The 16,782-nt window shown below is 36.1% G+C and overlaps 1 protein-coding gene across 2 annotated transcripts in view; it reads right to left on the reverse strand.

The window, feature by feature from the left end:
* Positions 1–7,202: 7,202 nt before the first annotated feature.
* PNPLA8 (patatin like phospholipase domain containing 8) overlaps positions 7,203–16,782 on the reverse strand; it is a 38,043-nt gene continuing 28,463 nt past the window's right edge. For both annotated transcript variants that reach the window (XM_031454659.2, XM_064487707.1), the window contains exons 9-10: positions 13,360–13,555; positions 7,203–9,009 (exon numbers count right to left, since the gene is read on the reverse strand). In XM_031454659.2, the coding sequence (XP_031310519.1) occupies positions 8,735–9,009; positions 13,360–13,555 (471 nt within the window). In that variant the 3' untranslated portion in view covers positions 7,203–8,734. The remainder of the gene's footprint in view (positions 9,010–13,359; positions 13,556–16,782) is intronic.

Below are 16,782 nucleotides of genomic sequence, written 5' to 3' on the forward strand. Positions count from 1 at the left end.
AACAGTCTAAAGTCCCATCATTTCTCCAGTTTTTGAGTGTTAGCATTGGGTCCTTTTCACATAATTCAACACAGGAAATGAAATTCAACATAGGAATTCAACATGTTCAGATGTGTATGGATTAACTGTATCCTGATACCAGACATGCTCATTCAAAATTAGCAAAATAACAGCACCTGTGATTTACAAGCTGTGGCTTTAAATGTTTGAGACACAGAAAAAAAAAATTGAGATTCTAAATGCCCCTTAACTCCACTAGTCTTATTTTTAAAATGTGTTTTTAAGACCAAATCTGAAAGGCAGAGAGGTGTAAGTTACACTAGTTTTATTTTTTAATTTGAGAGACTTTTAGAATTCCTTATATTGTTCACAGGTTACCATAAACACAAAAGCACAATGACTATGTTACCCTAGGACATTCGTTTTTAAAAACGTGATCCAATTGCACAAAACACGATGAAAGATAAGACACTTTCTTTTGCAAGATATCTATTGTGAATCCCAAAGACTGTGTATCTTGGCATACGACATTTGATGACTCTTTTTTCCTTTTTAATATTCTGTTCTGTTTGGTCAAGGTATGGGTTATTTTTAATTGTACTCACAGTTCTTTTAAAATTATTTTGATAGGTAATTTAATTAAAGTGCTACATTAAATACTATTTTAGAGCAAGGTATGTTGGGAATACAAGGTAATATAATTAAAACAAGATGACATAGCTTTCCCTTCTCAGATAATTGGATGGACTTCTGGATTGCTGTTAGCACTTTGTATTTTGCAGACATTGTCAGTGGCAGTACAAGCTGTAAGAAAGAGTGCTACCAAGTCATAATCGTGAACTTATTATTTTATTCTTCTATAACATGGGTGTATTTATCTTGGTTTGATTCTTGAAACTGTCTAAATAATACAAATCAGGCATTTAAATGTGATGTAGGTGAGAATAAAATATGTGAAAGGACATTAAGGTATTTGCCATTTTAGACATATAATTTAAGAAAGATAGCTGTACACCCATGTCACATTAAGATCTACAACTTCCCACTGACAGGAAAAGACTTTGGGAAAGGATACAGGGTCCGAACTTAATAGCAGTCAAGAAGTAGAAGATTTTTCCCACCACCATCATCTCAGAGGTAGTATAAAGTAGGGATAATGGTAACACCTACCTCATAAGGTTCTTATTAAGATTAAATGGCAAGAAATGTTAGCTACAACTATTACTGGAACTCTCAACCATGTTGGACAACAGAACCTGTTCATATTCAGACTGAAATCTTTAAACTATAACTCACAATATGTATTATCTAGAGGCAACGAATGAGCCTATACTAAGTTAAAATTTTTATCATGAAGGTGAGTAAACATTACGGTCAATACTTTATTTTTAACAAACTACTTATCTAAGCTAATAATACATATCTGTGGAGTGTGATGAATGTCAGTTGACTTGCCTGAGTTGAATAAAGGTTATAATGAACAAGGCCATCAGTGTGACTGCTGAGAGACACATTTATCAAACCCTTGGATCGGCACATGCAAACAGTTTAGTCCAGGGCCATCTGTCCTCTCTGAATCTTTTTTGGAGGGTGGATAGCTTTGCCAGGAACAGAACAAACTGTTTTTTTAAATGTGATCTCCCTCCTTCCTATTTCCTAGTCGTAAAAGAGTAACTGCCATTGATTTGGTCCAAAAAAAGTAAGATGAAGTGAACAGCTCAGCTGTATTTAAACTTGGCGAAAAAGAAAAAAGGAAGGAGGGGTGAACAAGGGGCAATGCATGCAAAAACAATTCCTTTCGGGAGACAATCAAAATGGAATTTTACAAATGGTTTATGCGCCCTAACTCTAGGCAAAATACATCCTCAATTCCTTATGGAAGAAGCTCGTCATTTGCATTGTGCGGATAAGCAGCTGAGGGTTTCTGAAGGGGAGCAATGCTGGTATTTGGGTGGAAGAGTTCACCATGAGAACTGTCCTGGGCATGCCATAACGTCGCTGCCTTCCGGAGCACTGAACGCCAGCAGATGCCCAGACAATCTCCCCTCACTCCCCCAGATTTTCAAATCCTTGCAGGGAGATGGGTTACTGTCACTAGCAGAGAAGCCCTGTGGTAGACAAGGACATAGGGTATTCACATAATCTGATGCTGAAATTACACTACTTCACTGATTAAACCCAAGAGTTTACAGATTCAGTTTAGTAAACTGGATTTGAAATCTCTTTACAACATTTCAGGAAAGGACATTCTAGGAAAGAGGCACAGAAAGAATGGCCTAGAAAGTGGACTCCTCTCCCACTTCCTAGCTGGGACACTCCGGGCGACTTTTTCTAAGAAAGGGATAAGGACGCTGCTCACCTCACAGGCTTACTATCAGGACTAAACGTGACATAACACACGTGACCTGCTTAGCTCAGCTCCTGGTACTTCGCAAACATTCACATGTTAGGGCTGTTATGCATAAAGGTAGCAAAGTGGGAGTTTACGCATTTAAGGGCTGTCACTGACAAGGAGCACGGATTTGTCAGAAGGATGTACGCTGGAATGAACAAAGGGAAATTACGGCAGCCTCAGGAACAACTGAAAAAGAAGGCAAGTGGCAATTTCTACTACTAGAAGTGTCTTATTTGTTGTCCTGTTGACTGGTAAAAGGAAAATAAGAAAGTGTGCATTTTCATAAACTTACAAAGCCTGGGGAGCTTTCACGTTTATTATTTTGTGCCATATTTTAAATTCATCACTGACACCTGTTTTAAGTATATGTCTTTCAAGAACTTCTGCACTTGAGGGTTCACAATTGTTCAGCCTATGTCAGAATGTTTCATTGACTAGTATTCAGCACAGGAATCTACAACTAATATGAAAAGAAGGAAAACAATCTCTCTAATTCCTAAATTCTGAGTCTAACAAATGTATTGAGCACCTCACACATTGATCTTCTGTAAAATAGCCTATAATTCATATTCTTATGAACGCTAACCCAATTCAACATATTTAATCAGACATAAATTCAAAACATTTAACATAAAAATAACGTAAGATAAAATATCAAAATGTAACTCAGTAAGTAAGCACCTGAAACAATAAAATATCATCTAATTCAGAATCCAGGACCTAAATGTTTCTAAATCAGTATTTCCAGAGATTTAAATACCTTTATGCCAAAATAACAGTAATGTAAATGGGGAATTTAATATATATACATATTGTTGTACAATTAGAATTGAACACTTAAAATAGGTGTTCGCTGTTCAGAGATGAAAAACCACACAGAACTGTCACAGTCATGTGTTACCAGACAGACCATTATAACATTGCAATTATTTTTCACAATCTGTAACACCTGGTCCATACCTTCACGGATTAAGTCACTGTGACACTACTAATTTGATAATTCATAAGATGGAAAATCACACTATCACCAGCGTTGCAATCATTGCACGTATGTATTTCCACATACTGGTAACAACCAATCAGAAAATGAAATTTAAAAATAATCCCATTCACAATTGCATCAAAACTAGTAAAGATACTTAAATTTTACAAAAGGAGTGCAAGATCTGCATGCTGAAAACTACGAAACATTGCTGAGAAAAAAATTTTAATATCTAAATAAAATAGAGATAGTCCATGTTTACTGTCTGCTTCAAGGACAGACACTACTGAAAGACTCTATATTGTTAACATGTTAGTTCTCCCAGCTTTATACATTCAATGCAATCCTTACCAACGTTCCAGCGGGCTTTGGTGTATCTATGTGTGTGTGTGAACTGACAGTTTATATAGAAATGCAAAGGAACCAGAAAAGCCAAAATGGCTTTGTAAAAGCACAAGTTGGAAGAAATGTGCCGTCTGGATTTACTTACTATTTAGCTATAGGAACCAGGACAGTGTGTTCTGGTAGAGGATTCACACACACATCAATGGAACAAAGAGAGTCCAGAAATTGACTCACGAATATAAAGACATCAGATTTCTGACAAAAATAAAAAGACAATTCAGTGGTGGGAGGGTATTCCTTTGAACAAACAATGCTGGGACAACTGGATATCCTTAAGCCAAAAAAAAAAAAAAAAAAAAGGAGGATTTTGACCCTTATTCATACCATACACAAAATTAACTCAAAAGAACAAATTGATAAACTGAACTTCACCAAAATTAAAAACTCACATGCTTGCTTAAAAGATTGAGAAAATGAAAAGACAACCCAGATAGTGGACTTGTATCCATAATACGTAAGGAACTCTTGCATCTCAATAAGACAAATAAACCAATTTTAAAATGCGCAAAAGAGTTGAATGGATATTTCACCAAAGAAGATACACAGGTAACTAATAATCCCCTAAACAGATGCTCAACGTCGATAGCTATCGGGGGACTGCACATGAAGACCACAGTGAAATACCACTACACACCCCCTAGAGTGGCTATAATTAAAAAGACAGAAAATATCCAGGGCTGGAGAAGATGTTTACAAACCGGGACTCTCACATACTGCTGACGGGAATGTAAAATGGTACAGACGCTTTGGAAAACTGGCTGTTTCTTGACAGCTACACGCATACTCACCATACAGCTGTTACTGTAACTCCACTTCCAGATTCTTTACTTGAGAGAAATGAAAACACAGGTCCTCACACAAGCTTGTACGTGAATCTCCTTGCAGCAGTATTCACCATGGGCAATACTAAAAACAATTCAAATGATCAGCTTGTGAATAGACAAACAAAACGTGGTCTACCCATATAATGAAACAGTACTTAGCAATGAAAAGCAGTCAGCTACCGATACCTCCTACAACCTGGATGAATTTCAACAACACACTAAGTGGAAGAAGCCAGATGCAAAACATTACATCCCGCACGCCTCCACTTATATGAAATACCTAGAAATGGTAAATCTATACAGACAGAAAACACATCAGTGGTTGTCTGAGGCTGGGGACAGGAGCAGAGAATAGCTACAAATGAGCATGAGGGAACAGATTCAGTATGTGATGGAACAAATTTGTGTGATGATGGAATTATTCTAAAACCGGATTGTCCATGGTTGAACAACTCTATAAAATCTACGTGTAGCACTGAATTGTACAGTTATATGAATGAATCTTTTGGTATGGAAATCACATTTCAATAAAGTTGTGAAAAAGAAAGGAAAAAAGACACTTCACGTGAAGGCAGGAATGATCAAATATGAGTGGTGTAAAGGCTGAAGTCAGTCCTGGAATAAAGATGGCAGTCAATAAACGTTTGCACAATGAAAAATGAACTTTTGAACTTGACTAACTGGGAGAGATAAAAGGAAAAGTTTAAAATGTTTATAATTTTCCTTTTTATTTAACTTTTGATAACCTTGGTTTCCTTAGCTGAAAAACAGGAATAATAGTACCTCCTTCACAGGGATATAAATAACAGAATGAGATAACAGACACAGAGCTTTCAGTATAGTGCTTGGCATATAAGTGCTGGATATTAGCTATTAACAATCACAAAAATATTCACGTTTCCTCTATACATGTGAACATACTTACAACACATTTATGTTTCTCTACTTCCAGAGCTATGGAACTTCCCTTAACGGTAAAAAAAAAAAAAATTTAATCAACTTTTTCAAAGTTAGTGGTAATAAAACTATTGACAGTGGATAAATTTTGGTTTTTCACTCAGATTTTTCAAACTATAGCCACTTGCAAGGCACACATTTGCCGTATTTTTTTAAAAATCAAAAATTTTAAAATGAGATATATCCATTGGCATAAATGAAAACTAGTTGATTTAAATAAAGTTTATCAAGAAGCATAAACTGTTTGTCAAAGACATCAGTTAAATCTTATAGAGTAAGTGATATAAATAAATAAGGAATAATATCCTGATTTCTTTTTTGACATCTAACTCATTTGATCATTGTTCATTTACTTTAGGAAACTAGTTAGACCATTTATCTATCTTTAAAACATTTTTCTCATAAAGAACTGATCCTACTTTAAAAACGGTCCAGTGAAGAATCCATAACCTACTTGGTAGGGAGTGTTCATCTTTCAGAAGAGTATTCTTTACTTCTTTTCTTTCCTGAAAAGAAATCCACTCTGCTTTTGAACAAAAGAAAATAGTGGCTTCATTATAAAGTGAAGGTTATCTCAAGTGAATTATACAGTTCTTCAGATAATCAGTTTCAAGTACAAATGGGGACAAGAATCATTGAAAATTGGTGCACTACCCAACTGGGTGTACCTTTTGCTGGAGAGAGAAAAGAGCTAAAGAAATAGGGACAGGGAATGGGAACATCCTTAGGTGCCATGCCGTGTGGTTTAAGAAAAAAGCTACAGTCAGAGTACACTTGTACGTTGTAGTGTTCCCGAGGGAAATCAGCAGCCAAGCACAAACAAGGGATGGACAGTTCACTTCAGCTGTAAAACAGAACTTCATCATGTTAGGTCAAGAATGACCTTATAATAAGGTGCAACCATGTAAATTACATTAAATATACTTCATTGTGCTTGAAATTTGCTTTATTACAATGAATACTCGGAAGTATTTTGATTTCCAATTATTTGCATTTTTCTTACAAGTTGTTCTAGTTGCATATGAACATGTGGTCTGAAAGGACTATTTTACAGTGTCTTTAGAAATCCTTGGTAGCTTCATAGTTACACTATATCTAAAAACTACAATTTGGATGTTAGCGATGATTTTAGTCACATTACTAGCATTGATAGCTGTGAAATACTTAAAACTGTAACTGGAATTATTTCTAGAGCCTAGCAGGTTGGTGACGTTTTGAGCTGTGAACTGTAGGGGTCCTAGCTACTTCGGTCATTAGCAGCTCTGTAGTAAGTGAAAAGGGGAGGCAGTTGTCAGTAACTGCTGTTGGGGGGCGCTCAAAGGGAGCCCCACCACCCCACCCCCTCAGACTAAAGGCTCACTTTTTGTGACTTCCTTCCCTCTCAGAGGTTCCTTTGACACCACTTTCTCCTGGATGAATGCGGTGTGGGAGAGCAAGCAGCACACAGTGCAATTATAACCCAGGCCAGGCTCTCCCCACCCGCTAGGGGAAATCTCACCCAGCCCATACGCCTCTAGGGACAACTTTATCTGAGGGATTATTTTTAATAAAGAGTAACAGCAGCAGCAAGAACAGAACTGAAATATACCAGCATAGCATTCATTACAGAAATACAAATTTTCAAACACCCCCAAAGGACTGAGCTACAGAGCAATTTTTATTTTCTGTATTTTTTAAAATCACTGATGAATTGGATAATTTACTACATTTTACTTCTGAAATAAACAATCTTTGCTTCTTTGAAAAGAGCATTTTTTTTAACCTGCATAGGACTGAAAACTCATTATCACACCTCTTCTTGTCTTTTGCTTGTACATTTGCAGAATTCACTTTTCAGTTGCCATAAAAGACAAGTAAATACAATTTTAGAGCTAGCATCCCTCATTTAACAAGTAAAATATCTGGAGCCCAGAGGGGTTGTCCACCCTCCTCCAGGTCACAAACAGATGGACTCTGCTTCAGAGTCTGATTCCCATGCAGACTCGCGGCTCCCCTCGCTCTGTGAACCACACGTCACCGCCTCTACACACCAGTGCTGCAAAGACGCAGTATGACAATCTGGACAGGTTTAGCTCTAGTTTACGTGCACAAAGCAAAGGGCACTCACCTTTTTTCATTTCTCTTGACAAATCTAAACACGGTGAAGGATTTACATGGCAGACCGACAGATAACACAACAAAGATGAATCTGGTTGGCATAAACAATGATTTGGGTTGGTGTCTATGTTACTAACCTCCGTGAAATCCAGATGGCTAAAGGAGTTAATAAGGTAAAACCAGCCTAACCTTTTTTTTAATGCATATTGTGGACAGGTATATTCAAATGCTAGAAAGAGATGAAGAGCTACATTATGAGTAATAATTTAAAAATGGCATTAGCCCTTTAATAGATTATTTCAAGTTTATTTTTAGGGATATTTTCTCAGTAAATTCAAATAATTAATTTCATAACAGTGAATGATAAGCCAGAGCTAGAAAAGTTAACAGACAGCATTATCTTGAGATTTCAGGGGGGAAAAGTGATTGATTAGAACTTCACCTACCTTTTTGAACCAAACAGTGTTGAAATAGACAAATTTTGAATAGAAAATTGTATCCAGTTCTTTCATATTTCAAATGTGAAAGTCCTATAACAGAGAGAATTCCATTTTTCTGCATCTGTTTAGATGATACTACAACACCGGAAGGTAACATTTGGACCGCAGAATGTAGCTAGTGAGAACGTAAGTGATGTTTCAAGTGATGAATTAATTTAAGAAATTAGCTTTTCCACATGAAGGAAGATCAATCATCAAACACATTTAACATGATTATGGTGAATACAGCAAAAATACCAAGTATAATAATGACAGTTTTCTGTTCTTGTTTGGCACATATATTAATAAATTTTCAAACATCAAACAATATAACATCAATATGTACTAAAATCAACTAGCATGGTAAGATGCACAGTTAATGACTACCATCATAAAAACCTAATTCCCATATGAACTGTTTTACCAAGCAGACCCTCTCTGGACTGTGTAAGCTGATCTGAACCCTGTCTTTTCAGGATTCCCCAGAATTCATAAGCATTTCAAAGTTCACGCATTCTGAACCTCACAATTCCTTACTGAATCCTGTGGATCTTTTGAACAGGCATTCAGTTATGAGACCATATGCACACACTCATCACAATTTTGAAAAGAATGGAAGGCCTTCATACATGTCAGTTTTTAGTTTTATCCAATCATTAATTTTCTGCAGAGTTGTTTTTTCTTGACTTAATATTTTTGCAAGTTTTTTCATTTTTTCTTCATTTCTTTCTATGTACTTCAACCCTTCCAACTGCAGCTGATTCAGCTTTTCATTTCGACTTTCATCTAGAGGTATGTTTTCACACATCACAGGATTAAATCTGAAATAGGTGTCAGGAGGTAACAGACCATCCAGCATTACATGGACTTCTGTTAAAACAAAGAGAGGACAGGTGAATTAAAAACTCGAGTTACTCTGCAATGATCTAATGTTACGTTTATTTAAAATTACCGTATTTTAAGCAAATTACAAAGCTTTGTTTATTTTAACACAAATCCATAACATTGAATATAACTACAAAATGAAATTCATCTCCCAAAAACCATCACATAATTTTGCTAAATTAGGATACCTGCTCCGGTATTCTTTCTCTGTTTTTGGTCATATTGTTAGCCACTACTGAAATGCCTTTCCAATCTTTTTTTTTTTTTTTAACTTTTTGAGATCATCTTTATTGAGGTATAATTTACATCCAATAAGATTCACTGATTTTAACTGTCTTATTTGACAGGTTTTGACAAATGTATATACTTGTGTGACCACCAAAAACAATCATGACATCACCCCCAAAAGTTCCTTCATGCCTCTTTATGGTTGGTCCCCCCCTTACCCTTTGCCTTTTCTAGAATTTCATACAAACAGAATCATAACTATATAGCACTTCTGTGTCTGGATAGCTTCTTTTACTTAGTAAAATGCTTTTGAAATACATCTCATAGATGTATTGGTAGTTCCTTTTTATTGCTGAGTAGTATTCCACTGCAATCCACATCCTAAGTCATTTTGTGGATGTATGATTTCATTTCTCTTGCATAAATACTTGGGGATGAAGTTTCTGGGTCATATGGTAAAAGTCTGTTTATCTTTTTAAGAACACTGTTTTCCAAATGGCTGCACTATTTTGCATTCCAACCACTAACATATTAGAGTGCCTGCTGCTCCACATCTTTGCCAAAACTTGCTACTGTCAGTCTTAATTTTTACCACTCTAGAGGATGTGTAGCGGTATCTTGTGGTTTTAATTTTCACTTCCCTAATGACTAATGATGCTGAAGTCTTTCATGTGCTCATTAGCCATCAGTGTTCTTCTTCGATGAAATTTCTGTTCAAATATTTACGCCATTTTTTTCACTGAATTTGTTTTCTCCTTTATATATTCTAATGGAAGAATAGTCTTTATATTTTGCATCTGATTATATAATTGGTTCTGATGCTTGATCAGACACATGTTTTACTAAAATTTTACTTCAGTCTATAGCCTATCTTTTCCTTTTATTAAAAGTGCCTTTTGAAGAACAAAATTTATAACTTGATGAATTCTAATTTATCTACTTTTTGTTTTATGTTCACGTTTTTTGTGTCCCATCTAAAGAATCTTTATCTAACCCAAGGTCATTAAGATTTTCTCCAGCATATTCTAGAAGATTTACAGTTTTAGCTCATATATTTAGGTCTATGGTCGATTTCAAGTTAGTTTTTATATATGATGTTGTCAAGGTTCAATTTTTTAAATACAATTATCTAATTGTCCCAGTCCTACTTGTTGAAAAGACTATCATTTCCTCATTGAGGTACCTCTGGCAAAAATCTTTTGAGTGTACACGTCCGCATCCATTTCTGTACTGTTACGTACCACTGATCTTATGTCTGTCTTTATGCAAATACCAGTCTCTGCCTACTATAGTTTTATAGTCTGGAAATCCAAGGGTGTAAGTCCTCCGACTTCATTCTTTTTCAAACTAGAACATAGACCTAAATGTAAGAATAACCAGAACAGGTTATTCTAGGTCCTTTGCATATAAATTTCACAGTCGTCTTATTAATCTCTACCCCTGAAAAAGTCCGTTTTGATTTTTATAGCAGTCATATGGATTCTACAGACCAAATTTGTGGTCTGCCGTCGTAACAATACTGTAACAATACTGCATTTCCAATTTGAAAGCAGAGTATATTGATTTATTTAGGCCTTCCTTAACTTCTCTCACAAGTGTTTTGTAGTTTTCACTGTTCAGGACTTGCATATAATTTGTTAAATAATTCCTTAAGTATTTAATATTTTGATGCTATTATAAATGATATCTATCTTTGTATATATTTAATTTCGATTTCTAATTGTCCATTTCTAGTATGCAGAAATACAATGGATTTTTACTGACCTTATATTCTTCGACTTTCCTAAACTCAATTAGTTCTAGTAGCTCTTTTATAGATTCCTTAGGATTGTCAACATTGACAACCGTGTCATCTATAAATACTTACTTCTTCAATTCTAATCTCTACGCCCTTTACTTCCTTTTATCGCCTTACTGCAGTGGAAAGGACCTCCAGCCCAATACTGACCAGAAGTGATGAGACATCTTACTCTGCTCCTGATCTGAAGCAGGAAGTACTCAGTCTTTTGCTGTTAAGTAGGATGTTGGCTCTAGTTTTTTGGTAGATGCTGTTGATCAGTTTGAGGAAGTTCCCTCCTATTTTCAATTTCCTGAAAGATTTTATCATGAATGGATGTTGAATTTCATCAGAGGTCTTTTCTGCATCTATTGAGATTATCATAAATTTTTCCTTTTTTAGTCTGTCATACAGTGAATTATACTGATTTTTTTGAATGTGAAACCAAATCCATATTCCCAGGATAAACCCTACCTGGTTATCCAGTATTCCCCTTTTTATATATTGCTGAATTCAATTTATTAGCATATTTTAAGGATTTTTGCATGCATATTAATAGGATATATTGTTGGTATTTCTATGTTTTTTAGTAATGTTTTTGCTTGGTTTGGTTTCATGGTAATGCTGGCTTTATAAAATGAGCCAGGAAGTATTTATTCTCTTCTACTTTCTCCATGTGTTTGTACAGAATTGCTGTTAATCTTATCAACCGTATTTTTTATTCCAGGTACTGTGTTTTCATTCCAGATACTCTACAGATTGGATCTGAGTCCTTTTTATTTTCTGTATCTTCCATTTCTCTCTTCATCACGTTGAGACCTTCCTTTATCTCACTGAACACATGCAGTACATTTATAACAACTGTTGTAACAACCTGGTCTGCCAGTTCTCTCATCTGTTTCATATCGAGGTCTGTTCTCATTGACTGGACTTTCTCCTGGCTAAGGGTGTCTTTTCATGATTCTTTGTATGCCTGGTAATTTTTTATTGGATGCCAAACACTGTGAATCTTACGTATTTGTTGCATTCCTTTAAATATTGTTGGATTTTATTCTAACAGCAGGTGCTGTTAATGGGAACTCAATTTGATCTTTTTGAGGATTACTTTTAAGCGGTGTTAGGGTGGATCCAGAGCAGCCTTCAGTCTAGACCTAGTGTGATATGCCACTCCTGAGACAGCGTCCTCCGAGGTCTCTACAGCATACCCATTTGTCACAAGGTCTGATCTAGGTGATGGAAATCTGAGCTGCTCTTGTCCTGTGTGAGCTCCAAGGATTTTTCTATCTAATCCTTTCCGGGTCATCTGCCTCGGGCAGTTTCCTCATATGTATGCACACAGGTATTGAAGTCAACACAGTCAACTGGATAAGCTCCTGCCTCATGCTGCTGTGGGACAGAGAAATCACAAGCAGTTGCACCAGCAGGTATGTAATATACGTACCCATAATAGATAAATGCAATGCTCCAAGGATAAAACAAAGGAAGCAGGATAAAGAATTAAAGTGAGAAGTTGAGGGGGTTAGAACATCCTGGTTAGAAAAGGGCTCTCTGGGGCAGTGATATGTGAGCAGAGACCTGAATGAACTAAGGGAGGGAATCAAGCATATACGTGGGGGAAGGCCTTACAAAGAGAAGACAGCAACTCCCTGAGGCAGGAGACTTCTTAGCAAGTTTGAGGAGCAGAACTGAACTGTAGGTGAACACACTTTACAGAAGGGGACATACATGTTCTGAAAAAGGGGGAAGAAATGCATTCAAGGGCTAGCCTTTCAGGGCCTGGTAAATTTCCATGAATGAGGCTTTTGGATCTCGTTCTAAGTGGGGTGGGAAGCCGGGAGGGTTTTGGGCCGGGTATAGACGTGATTTAATTTACATTTTTAAAGGATCACTTCGACCTTTATGTGACCACTAGATTATAGAGGCAGCAAGAGTGGAAGTAAGGACTTACTCCAGTTTGCCTCCTTTACTAAATAATCGAACTCCTAATCCTCTCTCTCACTATTGTCATGTGTGTATCTGAACCAACCTCATTTCTTTTTCCTACTTCTTAACTGGCTCCAACCAAGCCTTGGAGCTAATCCTGCTTTAGCTACTTCTCTAGCTGTAGGCAGGCAAAGGCAGCACTGGCTCCCACGTGGAGAGCAGTCACTACCCTGGGTTACTCAGGAGAGCTGAGGAGAAACAGAAACGACAGGAGACTTGCCCCCATGTGCTTCCTAAGCCTACGACAAAGACGTGACACACTCTTTCGCAGCGAGCGTCGGCATACTCTACCAAACGCTGAATTCTAGAAGTTAAAGGACATCGAGGCAGCAAATAGACAGACTAACCTTCTGTGTCTGTAGCACTGTTGATAACGTTAGACAGTTTGGTTCTCAAGCTTGTGTATGTCATGGTGTTTCTCACGTCACTCTCGTAACGCCCGGTGCCCAGGGACACCATGCACTCTAATGGTACATCCGGCCAAAGACATTTACACTCGTGCATGGCTAATGCTGAGGGGTTATTCAGAAGCAAACCTCCATCCTGCAGAGAGAAGTCACGTAAATACAGTACAGAACTCTTAGAAGTGAAATTCTCTTTTACAAATACAAAAACAAACTATGTTAAAACAGTTTCGAATTTACTCACCGGGAAAGCTGGACTACGTAACAAATTGAACAAATTATTTAAAAACAAGAGATTCCTTTAAAGTGCATTTATTTTATGTACTACAGCTGCAAAAGAAGTCGTGAAAAAACTCACGGGCCTCACTGGCTTTATTAAACTTTCCCTTCCTATTATGAAAGTTCTTTGAACTTCTTGGACTGCTCTGCATATCTTGCTCAAAACTACTGAAATGAACTGAATTACTTTTTAAAGATTTTTTCCCCCTTGTTTAGTGGTTAATGTGATTCTGTACACAATCTAACAAAAGAACTGTGGTTCTACCAAACAAGTTCTTCTTTCACAAGTCAAATGTAATCAAGTTAATGCAACCAATTTAAGTGGAAATTTTATTAACAATTTCAAAGTATCAAATTCATTTACTGCAGATATAAACCTAAACAAGGTAGGCAAACTTCATATTTTTAAGCATTTATCAATAATCACTATTATTTTGAAGAATTCAAAAGGAAAGAAATATGCTGACAGAGAACTGTAAAAATGCAGTAGAATAAGAAAAAGTATCTAACCAACCCCCCATTCCTGGGGTAAACCTCACTTGGTATTAGGAAAGCCGTTCAATTTCTGAAAGCTATCAGCTATTAGAAAATTATTCCTTCTAATAAGCCCAAATCTCCTTCCCTGTAACTTGTACCTATTAATTCTGGATTTGCATTTTGAAGCTACCCAGAACTGGTCATCTTCTAACCCCTACAGCCTGGTCGTTCACAAACTACTGGCCGTTTTCTGAAGGAGCCACATTCTCTCGCTTTATGCCTCTGCACATGCTGTCAACTCAAAATGCTCCTTCCCAGCCCTCTTCTTGGGAATAATGCTTCTGAGATCCATCCATCTCACTGCACATGCCAGTGATTAATTCCTTTTTATTCCTGAGAAGTATTTCATGATTAGAATGTATCACAGTTTATCCATTCACCAGCTGAAAGGAACTATTTGGCTAGGTAATTGTATGATTTAACTGCAAAAATCTACTTGGACTCCTTAAATGTGGATAGTGGTAAGTTATTTCCTTAAAGTACTTGAGTATTTTCTCAAGTACCAATTTTAATTTAATCATTTCAACCTTCTCCTTTGTTTTCAATTAATATGAATGATACCCATCCATATTTCATTTCTAATTCAGTTTAAAAAGTTATCTCCTTTATTAAACTATATTTATCTTAAATTCTATAGTTATACTCTGTGTAACTCCTAATCATCTGAGTATTTTAGACGAAACACTTCTTCAGTATTATAAAAACTATGAAGAAGGATCTGAGAAGACAAACAGATGAGGAAAGGTAAGAAGGGGCAAACAAGGTTTAGAAAAGAATTGGCAGTAAAATCAATTCCACATCAAAAAGTTTCCAATGGTGTTAACAGCTATGCTTCAAATCAAATTCCGGCTCCTAATCAACTATTCATTCTTTGTACATAGACTCAGAGGAAAACGTCTTTGTAGAGCCAACTTCAACAAAATAAATCACGTCTTTTATATTACTTCTTAATCCTATACACATTTTTATTACTGAACTTATCATCTCATCTATAGTTCCATTTACATTCTTCTAGTTTGAGCTACTTGAGGGTAGGATCCAGGAGACACAAACAATACATGAGCAGTTACTAAAAACCTTTATATTCTTCCTGGAGAACACAGTGCCTGGCACTGCGTAGGCACTCACTACATTTCTGTCCAGTTATAATGAAAATTCCTAGTTGTGGCCTGGCTCAGGCATAATTTAGCACTGAAAGTGCCAGGCAGGCTCTTTCTGCTAAAAACACTCTTTACCTGGAACACTGATATGAAATATCATCATTTCTTTTAGGTTAATGTATTCAGAGCTCTGGACATAGCCTTTTAAAATGTAAATAGGGCCTGAAAGAAATAATATATTAGAATCTGCCATCAAAATCTTCAGCACAAGCTAATTTATCAGGCTCCTTCTCTAAAGACAGAGAATAATTGATTTAATTCTGGAGGTGGAGATGGAAAAAGATAAGAGAGAAGGGATATGTTTATGTCCAAACTCATCAAACTGTATGCATCAAATATGTGCAGTTTTTTGTATATCAATTTTATTTCAATAAACCTGTTAAAAAGAGAGAGAAGATAATTTTGTGTAAAAAGTACTATTTTAAGATGATGCTACTTGGGGGGGGGGGAGAAGTAATCTATTGGAAACTACTCAAAAAGCTAATCCTACTTTCTAATTCTCCAAGACATCTAATAAACCTTGTAAATACTGTAATAACATTCTTCTCTTTATGGTCAAAGGCAAATGAAATCTACCTATCTACAGACTCATACCTCTTAATTATACCACTGCTTTCAATAACTGTTCAAGCAGAATATTAATGCATAATATATAACTCTACCTGATTTCAAAAAGGATATGAAGTTACTTATATTAAAACATATGTCAGACACGACAGTTAAACGGGATTTTAAAAATGAGGCCGGATATAACTGAATATAATTATTCAAAGAACTAACGATAAAAGGATTGTAATAAGCAAGTAGCATATTTTAGTTTTAAACTTCTTGGTGATTTCTAAAGGGTTGGAAAGGAAGTTCGCTTGAATGTTTTCTTTGTTTAAGCAATCAAGAGCATTCATACCTTAGAATACTCTAAGCAACCTTTCATAGTGTCTTCAGGAGAAAAATATCCCATTTCTTCCTCAAGCATCCAGAAAAGATTATGCAATAAGGAAAATATTTGCTTAAGTAAAGTTTGCTTAGACTCCAGATTCCATCTGAATATCCTTATTAAGATAGATATGCCAGTCTTTCCGGAATCAAGTCACTGATTTACATGAAAGTACATTCTCTGTATATGTGGCTATATGCTTTAAATAAAATTTATATAAGAAGTTATTTTAATCTGTAGCTCAACCTAAGTTCAAAGATTACGGTCATCAGTATAAAAATGGCCACGCACGGAAAGAACCAACACTAGTCAGTCTATCTGAAATGGAAAAAGAACCATGGAATCACTTTGGTTTGTTGTATGTATTCCACAGGACTGAATTAAACCTTAGAACTACTTCCTCTTAGATGAAGAATAAAGAGCAAATGAAATAACTTCGCTTGAATTCTGGGAACA

The sequence above is a fragment of the Camelus dromedarius genome, chromosome 7 (genome assembly GCF_036321535.1).
Source record: "Camelus dromedarius isolate mCamDro1 chromosome 7, mCamDro1.pat, whole genome shotgun sequence".
Classification (NCBI taxonomy): Eukaryota; Metazoa; Chordata; class Mammalia; order Artiodactyla; family Camelidae; genus Camelus; species Camelus dromedarius.